General features: G+C 55.9%; 8 protein-coding genes across 8 annotated transcripts; 4 read left to right on the top strand and 4 right to left on the bottom strand.

The window, feature by feature from the left end:
- Positions 1-127: 127 nt before the first annotated feature.
- On the top strand, positions 128-2,107 carry HMPREF1541_04656 (uncharacterized protein; the record flags this gene model as incomplete). The annotated part of the gene is made up of 1 exon (XM_008719000.1): positions 128-2,107. One exon carries the CDS (start codon positions 128-130, stop codon positions 2,105-2,107), a length of 1,980 nt encoding a protein of 659 aa, XP_008717222.1.
- Positions 2,108-2,309: 202 nt separating this feature from the next.
- Positions 2,310-4,418, bottom strand: HMPREF1541_04655 (uncharacterized protein; the record flags this gene model as incomplete). Its single annotated transcript, XM_008718999.1, has 3 exons — positions 2,310-2,678; positions 2,892-4,109; positions 4,173-4,418. 3 exons carry the CDS (start codon positions 4,416-4,418, stop codon positions 2,310-2,312), a joined length of 1,833 nt encoding a protein of 610 aa, XP_008717221.1.
- A 1,294-nt stretch (positions 4,419-5,712) lies between these two features.
- On the bottom strand, positions 5,713-7,064 carry HMPREF1541_04654 (uncharacterized protein; the record flags this gene model as incomplete). Its single annotated transcript, XM_008718998.1, has 5 exons — positions 5,713-6,392; positions 6,445-6,651; positions 6,702-6,824; positions 6,872-6,928; positions 6,983-7,064. 5 exons carry the CDS (start codon positions 7,062-7,064, stop codon positions 5,713-5,715), a joined length of 1,149 nt encoding a protein of 382 aa, XP_008717220.1.
- Positions 7,065-10,222: 3,158 nt separating this feature from the next.
- Positions 10,223-13,414, top strand: HMPREF1541_04653 (uncharacterized protein; the record flags this gene model as incomplete). Its single annotated transcript, XM_008718997.1, has 2 exons — positions 10,223-11,078; positions 11,127-13,414. 2 exons carry the CDS (start codon positions 10,223-10,225, stop codon positions 13,412-13,414), a joined length of 3,144 nt encoding a protein of 1,047 aa, XP_008717219.1.
- Positions 13,415-14,359: 945 nt separating this feature from the next.
- Positions 14,360-15,847, top strand: HMPREF1541_04652 (uncharacterized protein; the record flags this gene model as incomplete). The annotated part of the gene is made up of 1 exon (XM_008718996.1): positions 14,360-15,847. One exon carries the CDS (start codon positions 14,360-14,362, stop codon positions 15,845-15,847), a length of 1,488 nt encoding a protein of 495 aa, XP_008717218.1.
- A 1,063-nt stretch (positions 15,848-16,910) lies between these two features.
- HMPREF1541_04651 (uncharacterized protein) lies at positions 16,911-19,057 on the bottom strand (the record flags this gene model as incomplete). Its single annotated transcript, XM_008718995.1, has 4 exons — positions 16,911-18,134; positions 18,182-18,562; positions 18,616-18,757; positions 18,807-19,057. 4 exons carry the CDS (start codon positions 19,055-19,057, stop codon positions 16,911-16,913), a joined length of 1,998 nt encoding a protein of 665 aa, XP_008717217.1.
- A 709-nt stretch (positions 19,058-19,766) lies between these two features.
- Positions 19,767-22,459, bottom strand: HMPREF1541_04650 (uncharacterized protein; the record flags this gene model as incomplete). The annotated part of the gene is made up of 2 exons (XM_008718994.1): positions 19,767-22,271; positions 22,319-22,459. 2 exons carry the CDS (start codon positions 22,457-22,459, stop codon positions 19,767-19,769), a joined length of 2,646 nt encoding a protein of 881 aa, XP_008717216.1.
- A 677-nt stretch (positions 22,460-23,136) lies between these two features.
- HMPREF1541_04649 (uncharacterized protein) lies at positions 23,137-24,425 on the top strand (the record flags this gene model as incomplete). Its single annotated transcript, XM_008718993.1, has 3 exons — positions 23,137-23,540; positions 23,746-24,118; positions 24,228-24,425. The coding sequence occupies 3 exons, from the start codon at positions 23,137-23,139 to the stop codon at positions 24,423-24,425; spliced, it is 975 nt and encodes a 324-aa protein (XP_008717215.1).
- Positions 24,426-24,733: the final 308 nt, after the last annotated feature.

Below are 24,733 nucleotides of genomic sequence, written 5' to 3'. Positions count from 1 at the left end.
CAGTCTCCTCCGATTCTACAGTACTGATATCCCGACACTGGACATTGGATTCCCCCCCCCACCACCTACGACACGATGTCCCCCATTCCCTAAACCATCACATGTCAGGACAGCCAAGCCGCCCACCATGGCCACGCTCGCCACCCCGCCAGATCCCAGTCCCAGTCCCAGTCCCAGTCCCAGTCCCACCACCAGCAACAGCGACAGATCCGCTCTGATCCTCTATGGCACCGAAACCGGCACGTCTCAAGACCTCGCCCACGAGCTCTCGCGCACCCTCACCCGCCTGCGCTTCTCGCCCGTCGACGTCCTCGCCCTCGACGACCTCATCACCTCCACCTCCACCTCCACCTCTCCCTCTTCTTATTCCTCCATCCAAACCCTCCTCCAAACCTACACCCTCACGCTCATCACCCTCTCGACCACGGGCCAAGGCGACTTCCCCAACAACGCGCGCAAGTTCTGGCAATTTCTCCTCCGCCGCAAACTCGGTCCCACCACCTTACATGGCGTCAACTACGCGCTCGTCGGCTTGGGCGACTCTTCATATCTGAAATTCAATTGGGCCGCGAGGAAGTTGGGGAAGCGGCTCGGGCAGTTGGGCGCGAGGGCGGTGGTGGAGGCGTGTGAGGCGGATGAGCAGGGGGACGAAGGGGTGGAGGGGTCGTATCTGCAGTGGGTGGCGGGGCTGAGGGATAGGGTGTTGGAGCTGTGGCCTCTGTCGGAGGGAGTGGAGGTTCTGGGGGAGGAGGTGGAGGTGCAGGAGAGGTGGAAGCTGGGTGTTGGCGTGCGCCAAAGTGCTGGTGCGAATGGATTCAGTCATGTGAATGGAGCGGGTGTCAATGGTAGAGGGGGCAAGGAGCAGCAGGCGGGGCCGCCGATGGCGGACTCGTTCCCGGCGGTGCTGGAGGTCAATGATCGGGCTACGCCGGCGTCGCATTGGCAGGATGTGCGGTTCATGAAGCTACGTGCCAGTGGACAACATGACTACCTTCCTGGGGATGCGATAGCGGTGATGCCGGAGAACATGGCTGAGGACGTTGAGACGCTCATCAAGCAATTGAAATGGGACGACGTCGCCGACGTGCCGCTGACGCTCCAGTCCAATACCGCCCCTGCTGTTGGCCGCCCATCGCTACAGAAGCCACCTCTGGACCTCGAACCAGGCCAACAGATTACGCTGCGGACACTCCTCACCAAATACCTCGACATCAACGCTATCCCCCGCCGCTCCTTCTTCGCCACTATAGCCAGGTACACCTCCGACGAGATGCACCGCGAGCGCCTCCTCGAGTTCACCGACCCGCAGTACCTGGACGAGTACTTCGACTACGCGACGCGGCCCCGCCGCGGCATCATCGAGGTCCTGCAGGAGTTCGACACGGTCCACATCCCCTGGGAGCAGTGCATCAACATCTTCCCCATGCTGCGGGCCCGACAATTCAGCATCGCTAGCGCATACCACGACACGCCCAGCGGTGAGACTGTGTTCGAGCTGCTGATCGCCATCGTCAAGTACAGGACCGTCATCAAGCGTATTCGTCAGGGCGTCTGTACGCGCTACCTCGCCAAGCTACCCGTGGGCACAGAGCTGCGCGTCGCACTTCGCCGTGAAGGACGCATCGCTGACCGCAGTGAAATCGCTGAGACCAACCACATCCTTATTGGTGCAGGAACCGGCCTCGCGCCGCTACGGGCGTTGGTACACGAAAAGGAGCTGCGGTCCCTGGGGCGATCTTCGACGATGCTCATCTTCGGCTGCCGCAACCGAGACAGCGACTACTTCTTCTCCGAGGAGTGGGCGAGCACGACGGCGCGATGGCCGCGCTTCCAGCTCGTGCCGGCCTTCTCGCGAGACCAGGCGACCAAGGTCTATGTCCAGGACCAGATCCGAGACCACGGTGAGACCATTGCCAGCATGATGCAGGATGGCCGCACCGTGGTGATTGTGTGCGGTGCGTCCGGGCAGATGCCGAAGGCTGTGAGGCAGGCGCTGATAGATGTCCTCGCCCAGAATGGTCAGTGGCGAATGCTGCCAGAAGAGGCGGAGGAGTACGTGGCTGATATGGAAAAAAGGGGGAGGTACAAGCAGGAGACCTGGTCGTGAATGGGCGACCTGAGTAGGTCGTATCACTGCTGTCGACACAGCCGACCCTGTACATGATATGCAGACCGGAAGTTCGCTCCTGAAGCACACCAACACCATCGATGCTAGCACCGGCGAACTTTGGACATGGTATGGGAGTATTGACTCGCATCGTCAATATGCACGCCAATTAGGCGGAACATCAGCGAGCTGTCATACATCATCACACGACGCCAATAGTCTGCGACTGTACCAGTCCATCCAGTAAAGGCCGCATGACGCTTGGCGCAAAGATGAGCTCACCCTCGAAGGTGGACGCTAGGGCGTCGATACCACCATGGCTCGTCCTACTGTAGAGCGCTTGGAAGCGCATGATGCACGAGGGTCGTGACTTTGCGCCCGAGGAGGGACTGCTTGCGTCACCGTGTGTGCTGTGGAAGATCAGGTGCTCAACTGCGGTGCCCATGAAATACAGCCAGAGCAGTACAAGCTCAAGCCGGTGTCGGGCATGCCGGGCTCGGTGGTTCGATTTTCTGGCATATTCTGCTTCTTCTGCTTCTAGAAACGTCAAGTGAACGAGGTAGCGGGTGAACTGTGAATGTCGTTAGCTCTGGCCGGGAAACGAGAGGCAGGGGGCGCTTGAAGCGTTAAGGAATCGTGAAGGATGCCAGATAGGAACAGCATCGCGATATACTCACTGTAGACGGTCAGCATAGGTTTATATACAGAATTGAGGCGGAGAGACCGGAGAGGAACGGATTCAATAACATGGGTACAAGGTCTCAAGTACATGCCTATTACAGACTTTTGATTCCTGCGCTTTGATCGTTCTCTTGGCCGGATGCGACTTACCGTAGGGAGTCCAGTGAGCGGTTGCGTCTTCACCAGGATGCAGCTTCTCGAACATAAGGCCATCGAAGATCCTAGACGCCATACATATGCAAAGTTGCCACATGCAGATGTGTCTCTTGGAGGAGAAATTGTCGTCTTTGGTCATCTGATGCTCACGGCTAGCTTCGTCGTAGCGAGACTTCGTATCATGCCAGAGATGGTCCAGATGAGCCCTTGTGGCAAGCTTGCGACGGAAAAGCCATCTGCTCAGCCGTCCTAGAACGTCCTTTCGAAGAGTTTTGTTTTTCCTGACCACTTCGACCGCTGGAAGGGCTTCATCCATGGCTTCCCAAAGTGTCACCAAACGGCTACCTGCTAATTTCGAGAACACTGTGCCGGTAGACCGTCCGTGCGAAGCTTGGCGAGCACTCTGCTCTATTTGGCGAATAGCGGGAGCGTTGAGATGTCTCTGAGCAGACAGTGGACCGGGGTCAAAATCTTCTGGTCGAACCAGTGGTCTGGTCGCAAAGTGGAAGCACACACTGACAAACATCCACATGGCCGACTCTCTTTTGGGGTCAGGGAGAACATCGAAACCACCCATCAGTGTCTGAAGGGCGTGAGCCGATCTCATATGCAGCATGACCGCCTCGGCATTGCCTGCGGACCATTCAATCGCAGCTAGGCACAGCATGGCTTCCCAGGCAGCACACTGCTGCTCGAAAGATGTGAGATTCGTGACAAGCTTCTGGAGTTCCTGAATGGTCAGGGTTTTGTATTCAAGCGCATTGATGGCGATTTGCTGGGGTGGGTACGCTTGAATGCTTAGTCGAGATGTGTAGGCCCATGCAAGAAGGCCATGCATGGCCACTGCATGCGTGGTACCGATGCCGTCTGCAAGCCACCAATTAAGGGTTGCCTCCTTCAACTCCTCATGGGCCACCTCATCACCCCAGATACTCCCGACCTGAAAATCGCGCGCAAGCCTGTGGCAGTGAGCGTTGAGCGCGGTGAGTGGTACCACAGTGCTATTGAAAGGGTCAGAATTGCCTCGACGAAGTACCGAGTGTGCGTTTCTAATCTGAACCGTATCGATTCGATGTTGACTATCTGTGTTCGTTGAAGACACTGGCTGTGATGCGGCGGGTAGAGGCCGCTCATGGACCACATGGCGGGCAGGGGCGAGCTCGTTCTTTGACAGACAACATGTGAGCTAGTGCAAAGGCGGCATCAGAGTCAGACGCTTGCTACTTACAGAAATCCGCTTGTCTTCGTCTATTGGCTCGCCAGCACATCGTGGAAGGGGGACCAGTTCGGAACGTAGACGTCTCGAGCTCTCTTTGCGCTTCCACCGGGCGTAGCTGCCATTGATGTGGGAATTGATGGTGTATACTTCGCGGCGGGTACGGTCTCGAAAATTGGTTGGGGTTTTGTTGACCCATGTGACCTCTTCTGAGAAAGTCCTCGTCGCCATGTTCGTGCCTCCTGGATTCGGAGTCATGATGCCTCGGTGTAGACAAGGAGCATCATGTAAGATCGGGATCTACCATCAGACGGTGCTCAAATTGTGGCACTATCTTTGTGATTCACAGGACTCTCGCAGCTCAGGAGGATCCCTACCAATTCGGACCGTATTACGGAGGAGTTGGTATACGGGTTGAACCTCGCGTGTCGCGAACTGTGTATCCACCTTGCCTCGGCAGTGATGCCGCATTGATTACACGATGTGGTGTCGACGGAATGGAAGATGGTGTTCTCGGCCGTGCAAGGTTCTCTGTTCTGTGTCTCAGAGAGAGATATGGAATGCTATTTTCGATCGGCGCTACCGAACGTCGGACCAGGATTGTATGATGTCGCTAAGCCCGTTTCGACAGTCTGTCGGCCACGCCGTCAGCCTGGTGGGGAGGACAACAATGACGAAGAGGGGTCGTTCTGGGCGACATCGGTAACGAAACGGGTGTGTCATTCAGTCGCCGCGGACCATATGCCGTGAAGGTGGATAGTGCTTTCTGCGTGGAGTGTGACGGAACAAAGAGGCTTCGCTGATTATTCATAGTGCAGATACAGCACTGTCGAGTTGAGGCACTCGAGGTCAAGTCGAATAGTAACGTGGGGCGCACCCTTACAAAAGCCGAAAGCTAATCAGTAGCACCTGCTATGAACTTGATGAGAAGCAATTCCACGAGAGTCTCCGATGTCGCGGGAGGTACCTAAAATGACATATTGTACGACTTGAGCAACTGGAGTCGGATGTGAGATAGTCATTAATTCCCAGCCAAAGCCATCCGTTCATATGTGTGACCCTAAAAACAATCATATATTATGCATGGCCTGCGCGAAGCGGCCCCCCACACAGTTCGTAAATCCATCGACCCAGGAATCCCACCATCGCGACGCTTTCCGATGCAGATCGACTCAAGAACCGCAAGACATGACTCCGACCCTCCCGTGCTGTGCATTGTCGCCGCAAAATTTGTCCCAAGACCCAAGCGGGATTCAACACCCCCGTAACAATGGACGCTTCCCAGTCCATCTGTCAAGCCCGCCTGTGGTAGCTCCCATATCGTTGTCCACCGCTCCCCTTGCAACAAAGGGGCGCCCACTCGAAATTTTGACGCTTTTTTCCCTCTCAGAGATCCAAACGCGCTATGCCACCAGAAATTAAACACCATAAGCACACCTAAATGACCACACCCAAATGCTATGCACGCCAAAGAGATGTTGCGACATGTTCAACACAACTCCATGCACACAATGACAGTCCGAGCGCTGAATCATGGACTCGTTAAGGTCGTTTATCCCCATACCGAGGTGGCTCCAATCTTGTTGGAGCCCCACACTCCACTGCCGGTGCCCCAGGCACCCATACCTGCATTGTTCGAGCCTTCTTTGGGAGCGTTGGAATTCGAGTTGGATGAGTTGGATCGTTCGTTGCCCTGATCCCCAGCGTTGAAGCCGTATGAAAGTGTTGACGGGAGAGGAGACGTCGTGCGCTTGTTCATTGGTTGGTTCTGAGGGTTGGGACGGCTTCCGATGGGGGCCATGCCCCCAGTGAGAGGAGCAGTCGTCGACTTGGAGAGCTGTCGGGAATGGGGACCATCCTCGCCAGTGGGCGGAGTGGTGGTGTTGCCTTCGAAGCTGCCAAACCCGGGAGGTTGCTGGATCGGCGGCGAAGTTGTCTTTTCGGCTCGAGATTGATCTTGTCCTGCTTCACCAGGGACTCCCTGACCCGGTGCACCAAAGGAGTCCTGGGCGCGAGGGGACGGACCACGGGGACCGGCTCCGATGGGCCCCGTGATGTTGCCTGCTTGGTCTCGCTGGCCCTCCTCTCCGAAGGAAGGGCTCAACATCCCGGAACTTTCGCCATACAGGGCTCGATGCTGGCGGGCGATAAGATCCCTACGGCCCTCCTCGCTTAGGGTGCTCGGGCTCATGGAACGGTCGGACTGGTTCGAGGCCATCTCTGCGACGACACCTGTCGATGACTGTTAAGCTGGATCAAAAGGTTGTATCGGGAGGCGGCTCACTTCGGTTGTACTGCTGCTCTTGATGGTAGTTGCGTAACTCCCGCTCCCGTTGGGCGGCCATGCGTCGTTTGGCCTGCATCATTTGATCGGGCTCGCCATGGCGGCCTTGATAGCGCTGGTTGGCGTAAAAGTTCTGCATGTTGGAAACTGAACCGCGCGAGGGGTCGAAGTCGCTCACTGAATGGCGGCCACCATGCATCCGGTGCCCTGGATGCTCGTTAGTACATGATCGGCACACGGACGGCGCACAGGCATACCGAATTCTCCAGCGTGGCCTCCTCCTCTACCCATTGCCATCATGGGCATAGATTCGCGCCTTGGACCAGGCGGGTAGAACTTCCCACTCTTTATCAGGTTGTCAATTGCTCGATCGACCTCTGCTCGAAAATCAGCCTATGGCACTGGGTCTGTCAGGCGTGTGACAAACCTTCAAATTGAATCGCGAAGGCATTGCCATCTTCTCTTTGTGAGGTCGAGCTCGCACCTGCCGCGGTGTTAGAAATGGGATCCTCGGTATGCCTTGGTCAATGCAACATACCTGAGCGGGATGGCGGTGGTGGCTGTTCCCAAGAAGGCTGCCGTGCAGGGGCCTGCCAGCCTTGGGGCTCGTAGAATGACATTGTGTATCTGGTGGTGGAGGAACAGATGCAGGTCTAATCTACCGATCGGAAAAAGTGCGCAAAACAGGAAATCAGAAAACGGCCGGCCGGTGAGAGGCTAAAATCAGGACGCAATTAGTAAAGGAACCAGACAACGATCAGACATTCAAATATGTGGCCTTTAAAGAGAGAGAGGGCGAGAGAGATATGGTGGTAGTCGAGAGGGGAAGAGGTGCATTGGTGGGTGGGGAGAGGCATATTTTCTTTCGGATCGGCAGAAAGAGCACCAATTGACAGTCCGGCGTTGATGACCGCAACCCCCGGGAAATCTTGGAATTTTTGGGGTATTGGAATCCGGTGTGGTAAATGATCTTACTTGTGAGAGGTCGCTTCGAGAGAAGCGCAGTTGTGCGACCGAGGGCGAGGCACAGGCGCTACGAGAACGAGGAGGTCGAAGGCGAGGTGGGAAAAAAAGGAAGATGGAGAGACTGCGGCTTAGATTGCGCACGAGCAGAAAGAGGGAAATGGGAAGAAGGGGAGGAGAACGCAGTTCGGGAAAATCACGAGCATCAAGTGACAAGAGGCTTCGAGAGCCGTCCTTCTTAGCGGCAGAGATGTGTGGAACGACGAGTCAAGCAACAAGCATTTGGGATGGGAGGGATGACGGGCATTCGGCATGGCCCTAACTTCTAAGCGGCGCGAAGGGAAGACCGCTGGACCCTTTTGGTGAAAGCCTAAGCTCAAGGCACCTAGCGTGGGTAGCATCGTCTCGCGAGGAGGATAGCGCAATAAGGTCGCCTGGCGCACGAAGCGAAGGGAGGAAGAAGAGATCAAAGGGTTGGTCGTGCATGACTTCTGCGACGGCGAGTACAGCATCCTCAGGTACAAACAACCTGCACCAGCGAAGTCGTCGCGCCGCAGAATAGGATATCAGTAGTAGCCGTGTAAATTCTTTGCAGAGACACAGAAAAAGGAACAAAGCGGATCCCACTCTCCGAGGGACCCTGGTCCAACGCACGAGGACGCCAGTGGGGATGACAGCATTGCAATCTGGGGCGTTTTAGAGCCCTGGAACAACGTGCAGGCAATCTTCTAGATGGGTACACCTTCGCTTGTCCTCTGTTGATTGGGAGAAGCTGTCGGGCAATTTCGTATTCCGTACATAAAACCGCCAGCGACCCGAGCACCCGGCGTCTATCAAGTACACGACACTGCTGATACTCCGCACATTGACGGTTATTGTGGTAGGGACTCGGCACCTGTTCATAGTGTAGAGTGTAGAGGGCACATATACCTAGCCTTGGCGCGGCATCTCCTCTGGTTCATTCCCCGGTTGAGCCCGCGCTGCGTTGCAAGTTAAGATGCTTCTATACCGGGAACCACGACGCCGTCAACGCCGCCCTTTTATCGCAATCTTATGAGTAGCTCACTCGTTAGCACTAATACTGGTGGCCGACGAGGTTGCCTACTGGCTTTGTGGCAGACCCCAACCATCATATCGTTCGAGAGGCTCGGTTGGCGGTCATAAGGCTGAGAGATTGCTTCAGCTGTTTTCCATTCTCGTTTTTTGGTGATGACTGCATTTACGCCGACCGACTGTTGTCAGCTCGGAGGCCGTTTAGGTCGGCGTACAGATGCTGTCGTGCAGAAGCAGTGGAATATCAATGCCCGAGGATTTCAGGCCTTCTGCTCCTTTCGCAAGCCTGGCTGGAAGGGTGGACCTACACATCTCCCGGTGACATTGGTCTGGCTACACCCCTGACACGCTGAACACAGGCTGACGGGTTTCCTGCACTTACATCTCACCGAGTGTAGCTTGGACACACGAAAGCCACCGGTCATCCAGGGATCCACACTGGGTGGCTGATGAAGGGCTAAATTTGGAAAGGAGTTCGAGACAAGAGCCACAGCATAATACTCAAAGTATGTAAACGGCGGTTGACTTTCTGGCGGTAGCTGCCCGTAACCGATGGATCGCCTCGGTCGCGGCAGTTGTCGGAAGCCAGCAGCCACGAGGCGACGTGCACAAGGCGACATACACAATTGCAATTCTGACCACAAATACCGTCATTGCTGTGGGAGACATGGGGCGCGCGACGAGGCGTCTCAGGGAGTCAGCTTCGACGCCCATACATAGCCCAGGTGACATTGATTTAGGTCTTTTAGGGGGCTTGAACCATGCATGTGCCATGTGCCGAAAGGCCACGGAAAATTGGAGTGGTAGGTCGGAATGAGAATAATCAGACGACAGACGGCTATTTGTCGCGCGTTCAGGCGTCGCGCGTTCAAAGTAGAGGGGCCGTCTCGACTGGGGAAAGAGGGAGGAGCACGGGCCAGGGCCATACAGGGTCGAGAGGGTGCCGGCGCAGGTGCTGGACCTCTGGTGCAGGTGCAACTGTCTCCTTGGCGGGTCCTGCGCCAATCCCTCCCAATTCACCTGTCTCTCGCTAGTACGCTGTGGTAGTAACTTCATCCCGTGCACCTCTTCGTACACCTCGAACGCTTCTTACGTCCCTGTCACTTTTAACCTTCTCCCTTCTGAACAGACATCCTCCGTACATCCGTCGGCCGCTCTCGCACGTGTTGGGACGCGTAGAGAACGTCCGCTGCCTCACTCTCAACCCCGTCATCCCTCAAGTCGCCAACCTCAGTACATATACGTCCAGTAAGGTGCCTACGCAAACAGGGCTCCGTTCGACATCCATCGTGTGCTGTACACTCAGAAATACTGTATTTAAAGTGCATTGAGCGGCACACAATCTCGCCCTGTACAAAGACGGCTTGCTTGGACGTCAGGCTATATTAGCCGTAGAAAGGGGAACTACGGGCTTACACAAACGCATTTGTCTAGCCCGTTGTTACTCCCCACGACACCACACACAATCATAAGAACATCAAATCGTTCCCCGAGCCTCGGAGACGGCACTTGACCCTGGTCAAAACGCTTACGGCCTCGTCGCGACAGCGACGCATCCAGAACTTGGGTAGTGCCCTGGAAGATACTGCCCCGCCCCTGGTGGGTACTTGTCACATTTGACGTGGTCTTGAAGGCTGCGTTTGTCTTTAACGGCTTGTCACCGACAAGCCGAGAAAGGGTTGTCAAACTCGTGCTACAATTTGGTCTCATGACGTTACGACTGGGAAGAGATGGAACAATCGACCCGGCATCAATGACCACAATGTCTGAGGTCAACTCAAAGCTTGGTTCTGCTGAGCAGGTCCCAGCTACGTCGCGCCCCTTTACGAAGCCATTAACCGCCTCGCCACCCACGAGGCAACACTCGAAGTCCATGCCCTCGACTCCGTCGCAAAGGCCGCATCCCGATAATGCCTCCGATCGATCCCCTTCCCTCCATCGTAACCTCAACAACATATCACCTCGTTCATTACAGTCTGATCCGAGTCACAGCAATCTGATCCGAAGACCACCTCCAGGTGGCTGCAAGTATGAGACTGGCATGGCCAGAGCCAGACGGCGGGTCCCATATTCCCTCGGCCCGGACAAATTGCCACCTGACTCGACAAACGCCGCTAAGCAGCTCAGTCACGACCGCGAGCAATGCTTGACAAGAGACATGCGCGAATTGTATGGTCATCTAGTCCCAACCCTGGAGAGTGAGGACCGTAGGAAACGCTTCATCGCGAAGCTAGAGAGAATCCTCTGTGAAAAATGGCCCAGTACTTCTATCAAGGTCAATGTCTTCGGCTCTACCGGGAACAATTTGGGGACTTCGGACTCTGACGTCGACATCTGCATCACCACAGATAACAAGGAGCTGCTGCGGGTTTGTTCGATTGCCGAGTTACTTGCGAGCAAAGGTATGGAGAGGGTCGTCTGCGTTTCGAGCGCAAAAGTGCCAATTGTGAAGCTTTGGGATCCCGAGCTGCAGGTTGCAAGCGATCTGAATGTGAACAATCCCATTGCACTGGAAAACACTGCTTTGATCAAAAGTTACGTGGACATCGACGAGCGGGTCCGGCCTCTGGCCATGTTTATTAAACATTGGGCGAAGCGGAGAATCCTCAACGACGCCGGTATGCTCAGATTCGTTTGTTTGCGTACCACCTGCTAACAAGTACTAGCCCTCGGAGGAACCCTGAGTTCTTATACCTGGATATGCTTAACATTGAACTTTCTGCAGACACGACAACCCCCTCTGCTGCCATCACTACAGCGACAGCATGGCCTTGAACCTCGATTGTTGGATGGCGTGAATGTCACCTTCGACGAGAATGTGTCCAAGTACTCGGCATTTGGTTCCGAGAACCATTCTTCCCTTGGGGAGCTATTATACCAGTTCTTCAGATATTACGCATACGAGTTTGATTTTGATGAGAATGTCGTCTCCGTGCGTCAGGGAGGTTTGATATCGAAGTCATCCAAAGGCTGGCACATGCTTCAAGACAACCGCTTATGCGTGGAAGAGCCTTTCAATACGAGTCGAAACCTAGCCAACACGGCAGACGATACCTCAATGAGGGGAATTCACCTTGAGCTTAGAAGGGCCTTCGACTTGATCGTTGACGGCAAAGTCGAAGAGTGCTGTGCGCAGTACGAGTATCCTCCGGATGAAATCAAGCCTTCCGAACACCTTGTACTTCCTCAATCGAGACCAGTCAACTTGCAAGCTCCGCAACCACAATCTATTCGGCCGGGCAAGGGCAATCGACAGGGTAGGAACGCGGCGCACCTGAAGGGCAGCGTGGCTGCAAGGCGGTCTTCCAACCCCATCAACCGACAACCGATTTACCTGCGCAATTTGCCATTCCAGATGACAACGCAGGAACTACAGAGTCAGGCATTACACCAGCAACACCTCCTGCACGATCAACTATTCCAGCAGTACCAATACTTGCAGCTTCAAGAGCAGGAACTGCGGGCGAGGCTCAATCAGCAAAATCTACGACAGCAACATCTTCTGGCACAGCAGCGCGGCAATTACTCTGGGTCGGGCACTCTCTACGGTAACCAGGAGGACAATCTGGACAGCATCACAGCCGCAGCCTTCAACGCGCAGCATCGTGGTCCCTTGTCGGCTCCGCTGTATCAAGCGCGGTTCGGCGCACCCTCGCCATTCCTTCCCCCATCATTTCCTGGTAACGGAGTCACCACGAATCCATCTTCTCCCCATTTATCGCCCGCAACGCCCGACAGCAGAAGATATTCCCGACGCACCTCCGTTGGGCCGTCTGTCACGGGTGGATCGCTGCGTGCGCAGTCGCAGCCGGCTAGAGGTCTGGTCAGCTCGATGTCCATGACACACCTGCAAGCTGCACCAGAGATTCCAGACTATTCCAGCAGCCGAAGATCGTCGGCCTCGGCGACGACCCACGAAAGTGGGCCGACTCTCAGTAGCCAACGCAGTCATGGTGGGAGCTATCACGATGCCAATCGCAAGCCAGCCGAATATGTCGGTTACTATGTCGCGCATTCACCTTCGTTGTTGGGATATCCACCAAGCAATACGATCTCACCCCTTCCGTCGCACGCTGGGCTTGCGATTCAAAACGGAGGTCTGTCGCCCAGGACCATGTCACGTTCGCCACAAGCTTCCACCGCCACAACGGGGACCACCAGCCCTGTCAAAGATCTTGACGCGAGAACGCCAAGTCGGGAATCTGGGGCCACCGTTACCCGCACAGTTGAAGCAAGTCGCGAAAAGACCAGCTCGCCAGCTCGCAGCCATGCACCGTTGATCGTCGATGGCTCGGTGCATTCCCCACGTCGAAGAAGGGCCAATGGTGGGTCTCGAGAGGAGAGCGAGGAGCAGATGACGTTCAGCGGGTCGACGTCAGAAGATTTCGCTTTTGACACGCCCTCGAGCTCGGATGACGCAGATGAGACAGCGACGAGCCATCTAACTCAGGGCGGGCTTCGGCCCACCGAGGTGCCAAGTTACCCTGCTCCTCTCACTAACGGGCACGCCGTCAAATATCCACAAGTCGTTTCCGACATGGGGACATGTGAAGAGGCGACGGCAGTTACAGAGCAACCACACTATGCCGGTCATAAGCCGAGTCACACAGCGTGGTCTTTACCGCGACAGCTCAGTGCGGTGCAAGAGGTCAGAACACCGTCGCCGGGATTTGAGTTGTCACCACCTAGCATGGGGTCACCGTTTGTGGGGGGATCGCAAAGAGAAGGCAAGCAGTCGCCGCTTGTGCCCAGAGAGACGAACAACACCGGGCTTGCGACGAGAACCAATGGCGTGACGGCCGTCTCGAACAATGCTAGCTCATGGCAGACATCGAGCAACCGAAAGAAGCATCGCAAGAAGAAGGCAACCAAGTCGGAGAATGATGCATCAACAACCAATGCTTCGGGTGGGGACTTTCTTCCCGTGGACGAAGCGCAGCGCAAGGGTGGATGAGTCCAAGCTGCACAGTTACGAAAAGAAGGCTGTTTGAGGGAGTGAGGATGTCGGTTGCGTGGAAAGTTGACGTGAGCATTCTTACGGAAATCCTTGATTGGTTACAAGGTCAGAGACCGTGAATGGCGTTCCCGGACGGTGACTGGTTCGACAGCGACGACCAGCGCCTCATTCGCATCAGCATGTACAAGGACACTGCCATAGGTCCGCTTCAGCATTTCAGGACACAACTGGCACGGAGGATTGCAGGTCACAGGAATTGTGCATACAGGGAGCATTGGGATCTCGGATGACGATTGCCACGGCATTAAGCATGAAAGCTGGGCTCTACATCCAAAAGCAAGCAGTCAGCATTGATGGGGTTTTATTGGAATTGCCTAGTGTGCCCTGGGGCATATACATGTGGCTGCTATGGTAGAAGAGTCGCCAGCTTGAGGGTACCAGGTATCAGCAGAAATGAAGGAAGCGGGGACCGGCTGGCGATGCAGATAGAAGAAAATTCGTTGAATCTCGCTCTGTGTGTTGTAGACTTGGAGTGGCCTGTTCCAGGTGGTCTGACATGGGTCTTCGAACACATGTTAGCGATACCAGTACTGTGTATAGTGGACAGAGGACTAGTTGAGGTGACGAGGAGGGACTGCACTGTTCCTGGCACGTGACCTGCAGCCGAACCAATCATATTGCTTGGAGCTCGTCAGTCGATCTCGCAGTGGCCGGGCCGGGCCCCACTTAAATTTCTAAAGGGTCGCGGTGGTTCGACGACGCCAATCTGCATCAGATCATCATCAAATGCCACCCATCTCAAAAAGATCAAGACCTCGACCACTCCGCCACTCCCCACCAATATCGTCCCTTCGTGTGCCGCACTGGTATATACACGTGCCGTGTCTACGACGTGCCTCAACCGTCCACTATACGCTTGACTTCGGACTCCGCTGCGCCGCGATGCCGCTAATCCTTGACTCCTCCTCCGAGTCGTCGGTCGAGCACGACAAAGACACATTAAGGGAGAGGAGGCAAGAACATCATACCGCCGATGTGGTCATTGTCGGCGGCGGAATCCTGGGCTCTGCTCTTGCAAAAGCACTTGGTGATCAAGGTCGCAGTGTTATTCTGCTAGAAAAGTCGCTCAAAGAGCCGGACCGCATCGTGGGAGAACTGCTTCAACCTGGTGGCGTCCAGGCTCTCGAACAGCTAGGTCTCCGGGACTGCCTCGAAGGCATTGATGCCATCAGAGTCAAGGGTTACGCTGTCGAGTTCTACGGTGACCTTGTCCACATCCCCTACCCTGCAAATGCGCTTCGACAGCCAAATTACAACGCCAAAACAGAAGACCCTCCCCTCAAGGCCGAGGGATGCTCGTTCCACCATGGTCGCTTCGTCCAAAAACTCCGCGCAGCCGCTCTAGCCCACCCTAACGTCACCGTCTTCGAGACCGAGGCTACCAACCCCATCACTGCCGACATTTCATCCCAAGTCCTGGGCGTGCAAGCCATGACCCGCAAAACGGAGCGCGACTACTTCTTCGCCGACCTGACCATAATTTGCGACGGATACGCCTCCAAGTTTCGAAAACAATACTCGCCTCATACTCCACGTGTTCGCTCGAAATTCTGGGGGATGGAGCTCATCGATTGTCCCCTTCCCATACCGGAACACGGCTTTGTGTCCCTCGCCGATCGCCCTCCAGTCCTCCTGTACCAAATCGGCACGCACGAGACTCGCGTCCTAGTCGATATCCCAGAGAACGTCTCCACTGCGACTAGTGCCGCGGGAGGCGTCAAGAACCATCTCCGCAACGTCGTCTGTCCCACACTCCCACCCGACGTCCGGCCCAGCTTCCTCTCCGCGCTTGACAAGGGCCATCTCCGCAGCATGCCCAATTCATTTCTCCCTCCAGCCACCCAGCGCACACCTGGGCTTGCCCTTCTCGGCGATGCGCTCAACATGCGCCATCCGCTCACGGGCGGCGGCATGACCGTCGCCTTCAGCGACGTCGTAACCCTGACCCAACTCCTCCACCCTTCCAAAATCCCCAACCTTGCCGACACCAAGGCCGCCCTGCGCGCCTTCCGCCACTTCCACTGGCAACGCAAACACGTCACCTCGGTCATCAACATCCTCGCGCAAGCCCTATACTCGCTCTTCGCCGCCGACCAGACGTCCCTCAAGTGGCTGCAGAAGGGCTGCTTCCGCTACTTCCAGCTCGGTGGAAACTGCATCGACGGGCCTGCGGGACTCCTAGCTGGCATCATCCAGCGGCCGATCGTGCTCGTGTACCACTTCTTCGCCGTGGCCCTGTTGAGTATATGGTGCATGTACTGCGAGAACGGCCTGCTCATGCTGCCCTACAGCTACTTTATGGGCTGGGTCGTCTTCGTCCAGGCCTGCATCGTCATCGGCCCCTATCTGCTGGCCGAGATGCGGTCTTGAATTATATGTGGCGTGGCAGTGTCGGTTCTTTGGACTCGATTTATGAGTGTATGTATGTCTGTATGCGTTCAAGCGCGTGTGTTTCTGGCGTTTGATTTTGATTTAGAAGGGCGCGGTTCGCGATGTCTGCTTGCCCTTTCTTGTCGTTTTGGGACCCGTCCCCCAAATACACGGTGATTCACTGGCGTCAATACTGGACCACTGTACACAGTACATAACGGATATATATACATGTACGTGGCTATAATCAATTTTCAATGTCATCCAAATAATCCTAGCACCATCTTTGTGACCAATAGATCCGCCGTCCTCCTCAGCCCCTGCCCAGTGACCCGGCAGACATTGGCTCTACTGTAAATACTCGAGGCGCGAAGCACTGCTCCCCGAGTCTACCGAGTCTACCAACGAACGAAACGCGAGTTAATTCATGCAAACACTTTCCTTCCCTTGCTCTCTTAATCGAGCTGATTGAATTGATTTGTTTGCTGGATTGCCACACACACACACACACACACACACACACACACACACACACACACACACACACACACACACACACACACACACACACCCACCCACCCCCCAATCTAGCTATTCCAATGTCTTGTACCCAGACCTCAGGCCTCAGATCTCAGGCCTCAGCTCTCCTAGACACATGCAACAACAAAACGCTGCCTACCTAAATTCACATCCAAACGACCTGTCTCCTTATCTCTGCAGGGTATAGATGGTCGAGTTTCACAAGACTCGTTCTCCCAAAATGCGTGCGCGCGCGCGTATATGACTCGGGGGAAAATCGAAGCATTTTCCAGTAACAGAGAAAAATTCCCAATGTGGTGCGCGCGTCGATAGCGCACGACGCACATCGACCACAACATGATCATTTTCCTCCCTTTGATCCCGAACCCTCGCTCTCTCAACTCAGATCCACACTCCTTATTTCCCTGAGCCCTCGGCCCTCACTCGCAACATCAACCCCCCCCACTGACCCCTAGCCAAGCGTCATCTTCTTTTCCTCTTCTCCTCCTCCTCCTCTTCTCCTCCTGCTTGCTCAACTCAAAACTCAAAACTCCGCCGCAGTAACAAACCGATCCATCTGCGGCCTCTGGGGAGCCGGCAGTTCCTCAATCTTCTCCTTCTCAACCGCCAGCCCCTTGGACTTGTCGCTGCTGACCAGTATTTCCGGGTGTGCCAGGCTGCCGTTGGGCTGCGCGGGCACGCTGGAGACCGAGTCGCCTCCGGCCGCGAGCTTCTGCGCGACGGCGTTGGTGATTTGCACTTGGTGGGCCGGGGCGGGACCCGGTTGGGGGATGGCGGCGGCGTGGTTGAAGGCCGGTTCTGATGAGGGCTGGGGTTGCGATTGCGATTGCGATTGCGATTGCGATTGCTGCTGTGGCGGCTCGGAAGTGTGCTTGACGCCATTGGTGAGAGCTGGAGCTGCGGCCTCGATGGGTTCCGCGGTCGCCACGGCGGCGACGCCGGCTGCTGCGCCGGCTACTGCACCGGTCGTTGCGGGCGCTGGCGCAGTAGTAGCTGGCTTTTCGGCAGGCTTGGGGCTGGGACTGTCGGACGAGATGTACTCGGCGGTCTGCTGGGGGAAGGCAGCCTGTTCGGAAGGTGGTGCGAGGTTTACGTGCGACCCTCCTGGAGCGGTGCGGACGTTTTCCGGAGGGATGTGGCTTGGGATCGTCACTGCCGGGGCCGGCACTGGTGCTTGTTCTTCCGGTTTGGCAGTCTCAATAATGTTGGTCTCTGCTGGCACAGCATCTGACGCTACCACCTGAGCTGTCTGTGGCGCAATGTTTTCCGACTGGATCTTCTCAAGTTTTGCGGTCGCGGTACCTTGAGCGAGCTTGTCCCTGATGGTCTGGCTTGTCACCGAGGATGCTCTCCGTTCTGGGTGTACGGGCACCTCGGTGTAGTCTGCAGCGTAGACAATAGGCTTCATCTTCTCGATGTCTTCCACGGAGCGCCTTGGCTTGCCATTTTCCGAGCCAACCACAATGCGCTTGTGGTCGAGCCACAGACAAGGGCCAGCAATCCAGCCTTGCTTACCGTCCGTCTCGACCGCGGCTTTGGCTTCGTCATCAAGATGTGGGAGGTCGCCCCACTGGAAATCCAACTGCCCGCCGTACTGCTTTGGGATGTCTTTGGGGTCCATGAACCTTTCAAGCGTCGGCTTGACTTCGTGTTTCCCCAGAATGAAAATCTTCGAAACGGTCACGGGGTCGAACCATCGTTTGATCCAGCTCCAGACGGTTGGGAAGAAAGCAGGCGCGCCAATGATCTATATCAGTTAGAAGGCAAGGTGGACAGAGCGACTGGACTGCTTACAAAAATGCGGTCCAGGGTTTCGGGGTAATGCGCCGTAGCCAAAACGCTAGCATCTTGCATATGATTCTTGAGATTCCAAAATTGAGTCAGACCAACGCCAGTAATGTCGACAATGTTCGTAGAGTTCGTGACGGGGATTTCAGGATTGGGACGTTCCAAGCTGGAGACAAATGGTAGGACAAAGTTGAGTAGATTGTGGTACAGAGCAAACAGCGGTAGGAGTTTGGCCGGCGTATCTAGTTTCTTGTGGTTCGGTAGACTGTTCTTGTAGGCCTGGGAGGCTTTCTGGTACTTGCTGACGGCCTTGCTGTCGAGATGCTTTATGACAAAGAGGTAAATGGGAATGCCTCGCTTGTCGCGGTGGCCGGTCCATTGGGGATACTGGGAAGCAGTTAGACTAGGGCTGCGCCGAATGCGGTGGAGGGAGGATTCACCATGCGCCTGGCCTGTTCATAGTGCTCAACATCGAAGTTCTCGTATAGCTCATCTACGCGCTGCTCCTTCAACCACTTTTCGGTATCGGTGAATTGACCGTATGCGCCATTGACGTCGAACTTCCGGGCTCGGAGATAACGTCTACCAGAGGTCAGTCAACAGCTCTGATGCGCAGACGTCGAGCACTCACAGTAGTGTACCGTCATCATGACTCGGCTTCCCATTTATGCCAGCCGCCGTCCACCAGCCATCTGCTTCTAGTTTCTCTTTGAACTCGACGAGCTTCTCCAACTGAGCCTCGGTGAGGTGGTTGAGGACGCCGGAGTAGGGATCGGTGGTCGTGGTCTTGCTCAGGTTGGCACCGGGCTTGGAGACATGTGAGTTCTCCGAGTGCTGCGAGTGCTGCGACTGGCCGGTCAGTGTCCTGTAGAGGGTGGCCATGTTGGTGTGCCTCGATCGAGCGAGTTGGAGGTGGGGATCGCGTGCAGTGGAGACGCTGCGCGAAGCCGGGCCACAAAGCCTGCAAGATCGATGCTTCGCTGCGAGTCAGAGCTGGACAAGCACGGTAGGCCAACGTCCAGCACCTGGATGATAAGAGGAGGGGGAATAAATGGTCAGGCGTGCGACAGTAACGAACGGTGTGACGGAACACAGCAGGACTAGGACTGCACGGCGGTACGGGTAGGGCGAGTCCCTCAGGGTCTACTACTGCAGGAGCGCCGCTAATTGCACAATGCTGACCCGTGAACGTCATTATTAAAGCCCGGCTGAGCGAGCACGCATCAAAAGTCGACCGACACGGTGCGGAAATGCGATCTTAGCCCGTACCGGCTCCCGGCGGAAGCGAAAAGTTTCCCGCGTATATTACATTTCGTTATTTTGGGATTCTTGCGGGCGCATGGCCCATAGCCAGCACGACCCTTGGGCCAGTATGGAGTAAGCTGACTAGAGATGATTGCCTCGTGTGCACAAGGGCAGCCAGTCGCTCACTCTAGAAAACCCTCCGATGCAAGGCAGCATACTCGTCCCTATTTCAGGGCAAGTTTTAGGCATCAAGAAGGCTAAGATTCCGCCCTACGAGTCGTCCGGAATCGGCAACTATTTCGACCGAGTTCGCGTTGCGAGCCTGACATGATCTCGGTCTTCGATTTCAATCTTCAGAAATGTCGCCGTACTCCCACATACCTCGGTGCTCCTGCTTAGCCTCGTCCTGTAGTTGCTTAAGGTTGCCCAGCACGTCTGCCGACTGCCTCTCCCATGCCTTCAGCTTGGTTGGCACCATTCCCAGGCCCTCCCGGATCACCTCTGCGTTGACACTCTCTTCGGGCTTGGTCGAGATCTTAGGATCGAAGAGCGTGATGGACAGAGGCTCATCCTTGCCGCCCTCAGAGTCGACGTTTGCGACCAGCTCCCGTCCGTCCGTCTGCTCCGACAGATAGGCGATGGCATCTCGCAGGTACTCTGGGTTGGGAGGTAGCTGAACGAACGACAGTACCGCATCACTGGCCTGCGCTCTGAGCTTGTTCAGCGAGAACTGAGGCTGCTCAAGCGGCCGTAGTCGTGACCACGGAACGCTCTCCGAGTTGCCATAGTCGAGGTAGGTAACATCCGCCTTCTTCCCCTCTCTATCAATCCGTCTCACCTTCGCGCGGTACCATTCGTTGTCAACCGTGAACTTGGCGGCCACGATCTGCCCCGCAATGGGAGGGCCATCAAGCGATTTGTTGTTGGAAGGGCTCAGGTGGAATTGCTTGAACGCGTTCATAAGCGCCGTTAATGACACCGTCCCCTGACCGATCTGCTGGATCTTGAGCTTGCCTGTCTCGTCAATGTGGGTGATGACAACATCGCGGTAGTCCTTTCTTCTCGCTACAGGCTCAGCACTGTTTCCGTTGATGCCCGAACCATTGGCTGCCGGAGTAGCTTCTTCCTCCTGCTCTTGGCTGGGGTCCCAGTCCTTCCACAGGCCCTTCCGACCTTCTTTCGCCCTCTGTTCGGCAGCAAAGAGCTCATTGCCATTACCCGACAGCTCAGCCGAGTAGGCGTGCACCTCCGCAAGACCCTCTTCAACCAGAGCTCGTGCGAAATTCTCTCGACCAACGTACAGCGAACCGATGAATCCACCTTGCTTGTCGGTGTTCTCAACATCAATCTCAACATCACGCTGCATACATCTCCGGCTGGCGAATTCAAGCGCTTCTTGCCCGAACCGCTCCGCAGCCTCACCCGACGGTCTGGCAGGTTTAGGAGTTCGAATACCCGAGAGAACGAATGTGAGCTTAGCGTTCTCGCGCGGCACGAGAACCACAAATCGGGATCCAGCCCGGACAAAGTCGACGACGGCCGGAACCTTCTTTTGTCGCTGCATCACACTGGCCATCATTTTGGCCTTGGCCAGAGACTCCGAGTAGTCCTGGTATTGCTTGGCAGCTGGCGCCTTGTCCGAGTACATGCCTCTCTTCTCCTCTTTGGCCACCTCTTCGGCGAGCAGGAAGGAATCGTATTCGGGTGATCTATCGGTATCGTCGCGTCGGTGTCTGATGACCGAAGCATAACCAGATTCGACTAGCTGCAAAGCGACATTCTTGCCGTTGGCCAAGACCGTAGCCACTTCACGCTCCTCGTACCCATCAGAGGCTGGTTTCTTACCGTCAATCGATACCTTGACATGCTTGCCGATCAGTTTCTTGCGCAAGAACTCCTTAGCATCGGCGCCAAAAGGAGCTTGTTGCGGATCGGAGGCCTTGGGCTGACGGATGCTGGACAAGGTCACCTTTCGCTCCTCGCCGGACCGGGTTCGCAGGAAGACCGTCTCGGCATTGAGCACTCTCGCAACGGTGAAGTCGGCATCTTGAGGACCAGCAGCCTTAGCAGCCGACGTGCCAGTGAAGACACCTTTCCTCGCATTCTTCGCAGCAGTCTCCGTCTTCCGGAAGCGAGCCATGTCGTTGCCCAGCAGCGTGACATGTTGATCATTGCATCTCGCCAGACCCGCTTCGAGCAAGAAGATGGCGATGTTGCCCCGTGGGTGTAGGACATGGGCGATGAGCTGATTCTGGGGTGTGACACCAAGTAGGTCGATCGACACCTTGCGCTGGTGTATTCTCGTCTGTACAAAATCGTGGGCTTCGGTGCCGAATGGCTCCGCCGGGACATCACGACCTTCGGGAGAAGTCCTCTTGGTAGAAGGGGTCCGGACACCGGCGAGAACCAGCATGGTCTGAATGTGTTTGGTCGGTGTGAGTAAAAGACGTGCAATGAGTCGGTCGCCAGTCAGGACACGCTCGACGACGGCTTCAACCTTCTGGCCTTTGTATTGCTGGACCAAGGCATTCGGGTCGGACACTTCGGAAGAAACCTCGATCTGGCCGCCCTTGCCCCAGAGACCCTTGCCCTCAGCCTTTGCTTGCGACTCGAGCGATCTCAGACGGTCAATGTATTCAAGAGTCTGTTCATTGTCTTCCTTCTTGCCCGCATCTTCACGCACTTTGGCCCAGCCCTCGGCGACAATCTTGTCAGGCAATTCGACGTCGTCCGCTAGTTGAACCTTGCCGTAATCTCGACTGTTGGTTGGGACTGTATAGAGGACCGTGAACTGAGCGGGTTTGCCGAGAAGTAGCTGGCGGATGAACTCGCGTGACTGGAATGCAAAGGGCTAGGGCAGTCAGTGCCTGGATGTTGATGCCTTGATGCTGTGCTTACCTCGTCCCCTTCACGCCTCAATCTGGGAGCAGAGATGTAGGCAAGGCTCAGAGTTCGCTCGAGGGTGCCTTTGGGGTTGGAGAGAATGAGGGTGTCGCCAGAAAGAACACTTTTGACAGTTCCAGTAAGAGGTTGCGCCATGATGCCGATAGACCCGCTGAGGATGCTTCACAAAGAGATGCTTTTGATAGAAATGCTCATGAAGAACGCACAGGAATCTGGTATTGTGGTGTGAGAGAGTGTGCTAACGTGGCATCAAGAGAACATGTTCGAGTCCAGGCCAAATAATGGACAAAGGCATTGTGGGGTCGCCCGCTGCGGTGCGGTGAAGCTCCGGCCCCATGTTCTTCCCGTGCCGAAGCCTGTAGCTCACTGCACATCAGCATCAGCATCTGCAGGTACCAGGTACCAGGTACCTAAGATGGGGCATCTGTCGCTTTGATGTGCACCGTAAAGGGCAGAGAACTAGCCTAGTCCAGAACTCTACAACGAAGGCCTGTAATCTAAATGCCCTTTCAACCGTTGTCCCGCTGCCCTCCGTCCTGATTTGACCCTTATCAGCAAATGCGGGGTAGATACTGGCGAGGGCAGGCGACGAGAAGGAGATGAACGCTGCTGTTGCAATGTTGTGGAAGTGATGATATACGTAAGAAGGGTCTTTCGGGTCGGTCTGACCTTCATACCAATTCAGAGCTGCCACTGACTGACCTGTGGTTCAGCGGACAGTCAATTTTAGGCACGCGCTACGCCCCTGAACCCCTCAGCCTCGCCTCTTTTTAGCCCTGCCTACACCTGACTATCCCCCTGCCATCAACGCGATGAACACCACAGACACATCTCACCGCAAGGGCCTGGTCGGCGCCGGGCCCACGACTTCATTCTGGCTCTACGATTCCGAGACCGGTTTCGACCTCACGCACCCCGCCACGCCAGACTCCAAACCCCTCTACCCGCGTGTCACTCTCCCCACCACATCGCTGCCCATCACCATCAGTCCTGCGAAGACCGCACTCGTGATCATCGACATGCAGAACTTCTTCATCTCCCCCTCTCTGGGCCGCCCTGCTGATGGCAAGGGCCTCAAGGCACAAGATCAACTCCTCAAGCACGCCATTCCCGCCGCCCGCCGCGCAGGCATCCGCATCATCTGGCTCAACTGGGGGCTCACGGACGCTGATCTGAGCAAGATGCCCCCGGCAACCTTTCGTGCCTTTGGCTTTGGGTAAGTGACCTGTCTTAAAGAGGACTCTCATCTCCTCCAATACGAGACCTAGACTGACTCTGCAACCTGATAGTGAGTACTAAACACCCTGTGTTTCCCATCCACTTTCCCAAACCACACACATCCCATTTCCCATCTCTCACGCGCGACGCAACCCAGAAACCGTCCCCGCCACCGACTTCCCCGCCGCCATCCTCGACCCCAGCAGCCCCTCGCGCCAACCCGCCATCGACAGCCACGGCGTCAACGAGCTCGCGCCCCAAATCTCGCGCCAGCTCGAATCCGGCGGCAAGAACGCCCGCATCTACAAAGGCCTCGGCAGCGAGATCGGCCCCGTCACCACCGCGGACGGCACCACCGTCGAAGCTGGCCGGCTGCTGTTCCGCGACACGTGGAATGCGGCCATGACCCCGGAACTGATGGCGGAATGGGAGGCGGGCAAGACGCAGAAGGCGGTGCCGGACGTGTGGCTGCACAAGAACCGCATGAGCGGGCTGTGGGGCCAGAGCACCGACGCGACCGACTTTGTTGAGGAGCAGGGCATTACGACGTTGGTGTTTGCGGGGGTTAATACTGATGTAAAAGCCCCCCCTCCCATCTCCTTTCTCCTTTCTTCCCCCACCCTGCTTTTCCCTAACTTGTACTTTTCTGCCCAATTGGAACTGACAGTTGACGGCACACACGCAGCAATGCGTCGGCGGCAGCCTGCAAGACGCCTTCTCCCGGGGCTACGACTGCATCCTGCTGTCCGACGGGGCGGCGACGACGAGTCCCCCCAGCAGCCAGGAGAGTATCGAGTTCAACTGCGCAAAGACGTGGGGGTTCTGCACCACGTGCGAGAAGTTTGCCGAGGGTGTGGACAAGATCGATCGTGGTCCTGTGTAGCAGCGGCGCGTGATTATTCTAGAAATACATTCCAATATTGCCTTCTTCTCAGGAATGGGTAGGAGTGAATTCAATGATTTCAATACTCGAATGTTCAACCCTTAGCTCCTGCAAAGGGCTCAGGGGACTTAAGATGGGCCATACCATCCAACCTGTAGAGGATTCGACAACCCATGATCTCATCTTCACAGCTTTGCTTTTAATTCCGTCTCGGTCTGACCGAATGCTGCTTCCTGCAATAAGCCACTTTGTGACCACTGCGCTGATGTAGATGACTTCCTAGCGATGAGGGGTCCTCAATATCAACC

This window comes from Cyphellophora europaea (genome assembly GCF_000365145.1).
Source record: "Cyphellophora europaea CBS 101466 unplaced genomic scaffold supercont1.4, whole genome shotgun sequence".
NCBI lineage: Eukaryota > Fungi > Ascomycota > Eurotiomycetes > Chaetothyriales > Cyphellophoraceae > Cyphellophora > Cyphellophora europaea.
This window is presented reverse-complemented; position numbering and strand designations above follow the sequence as displayed.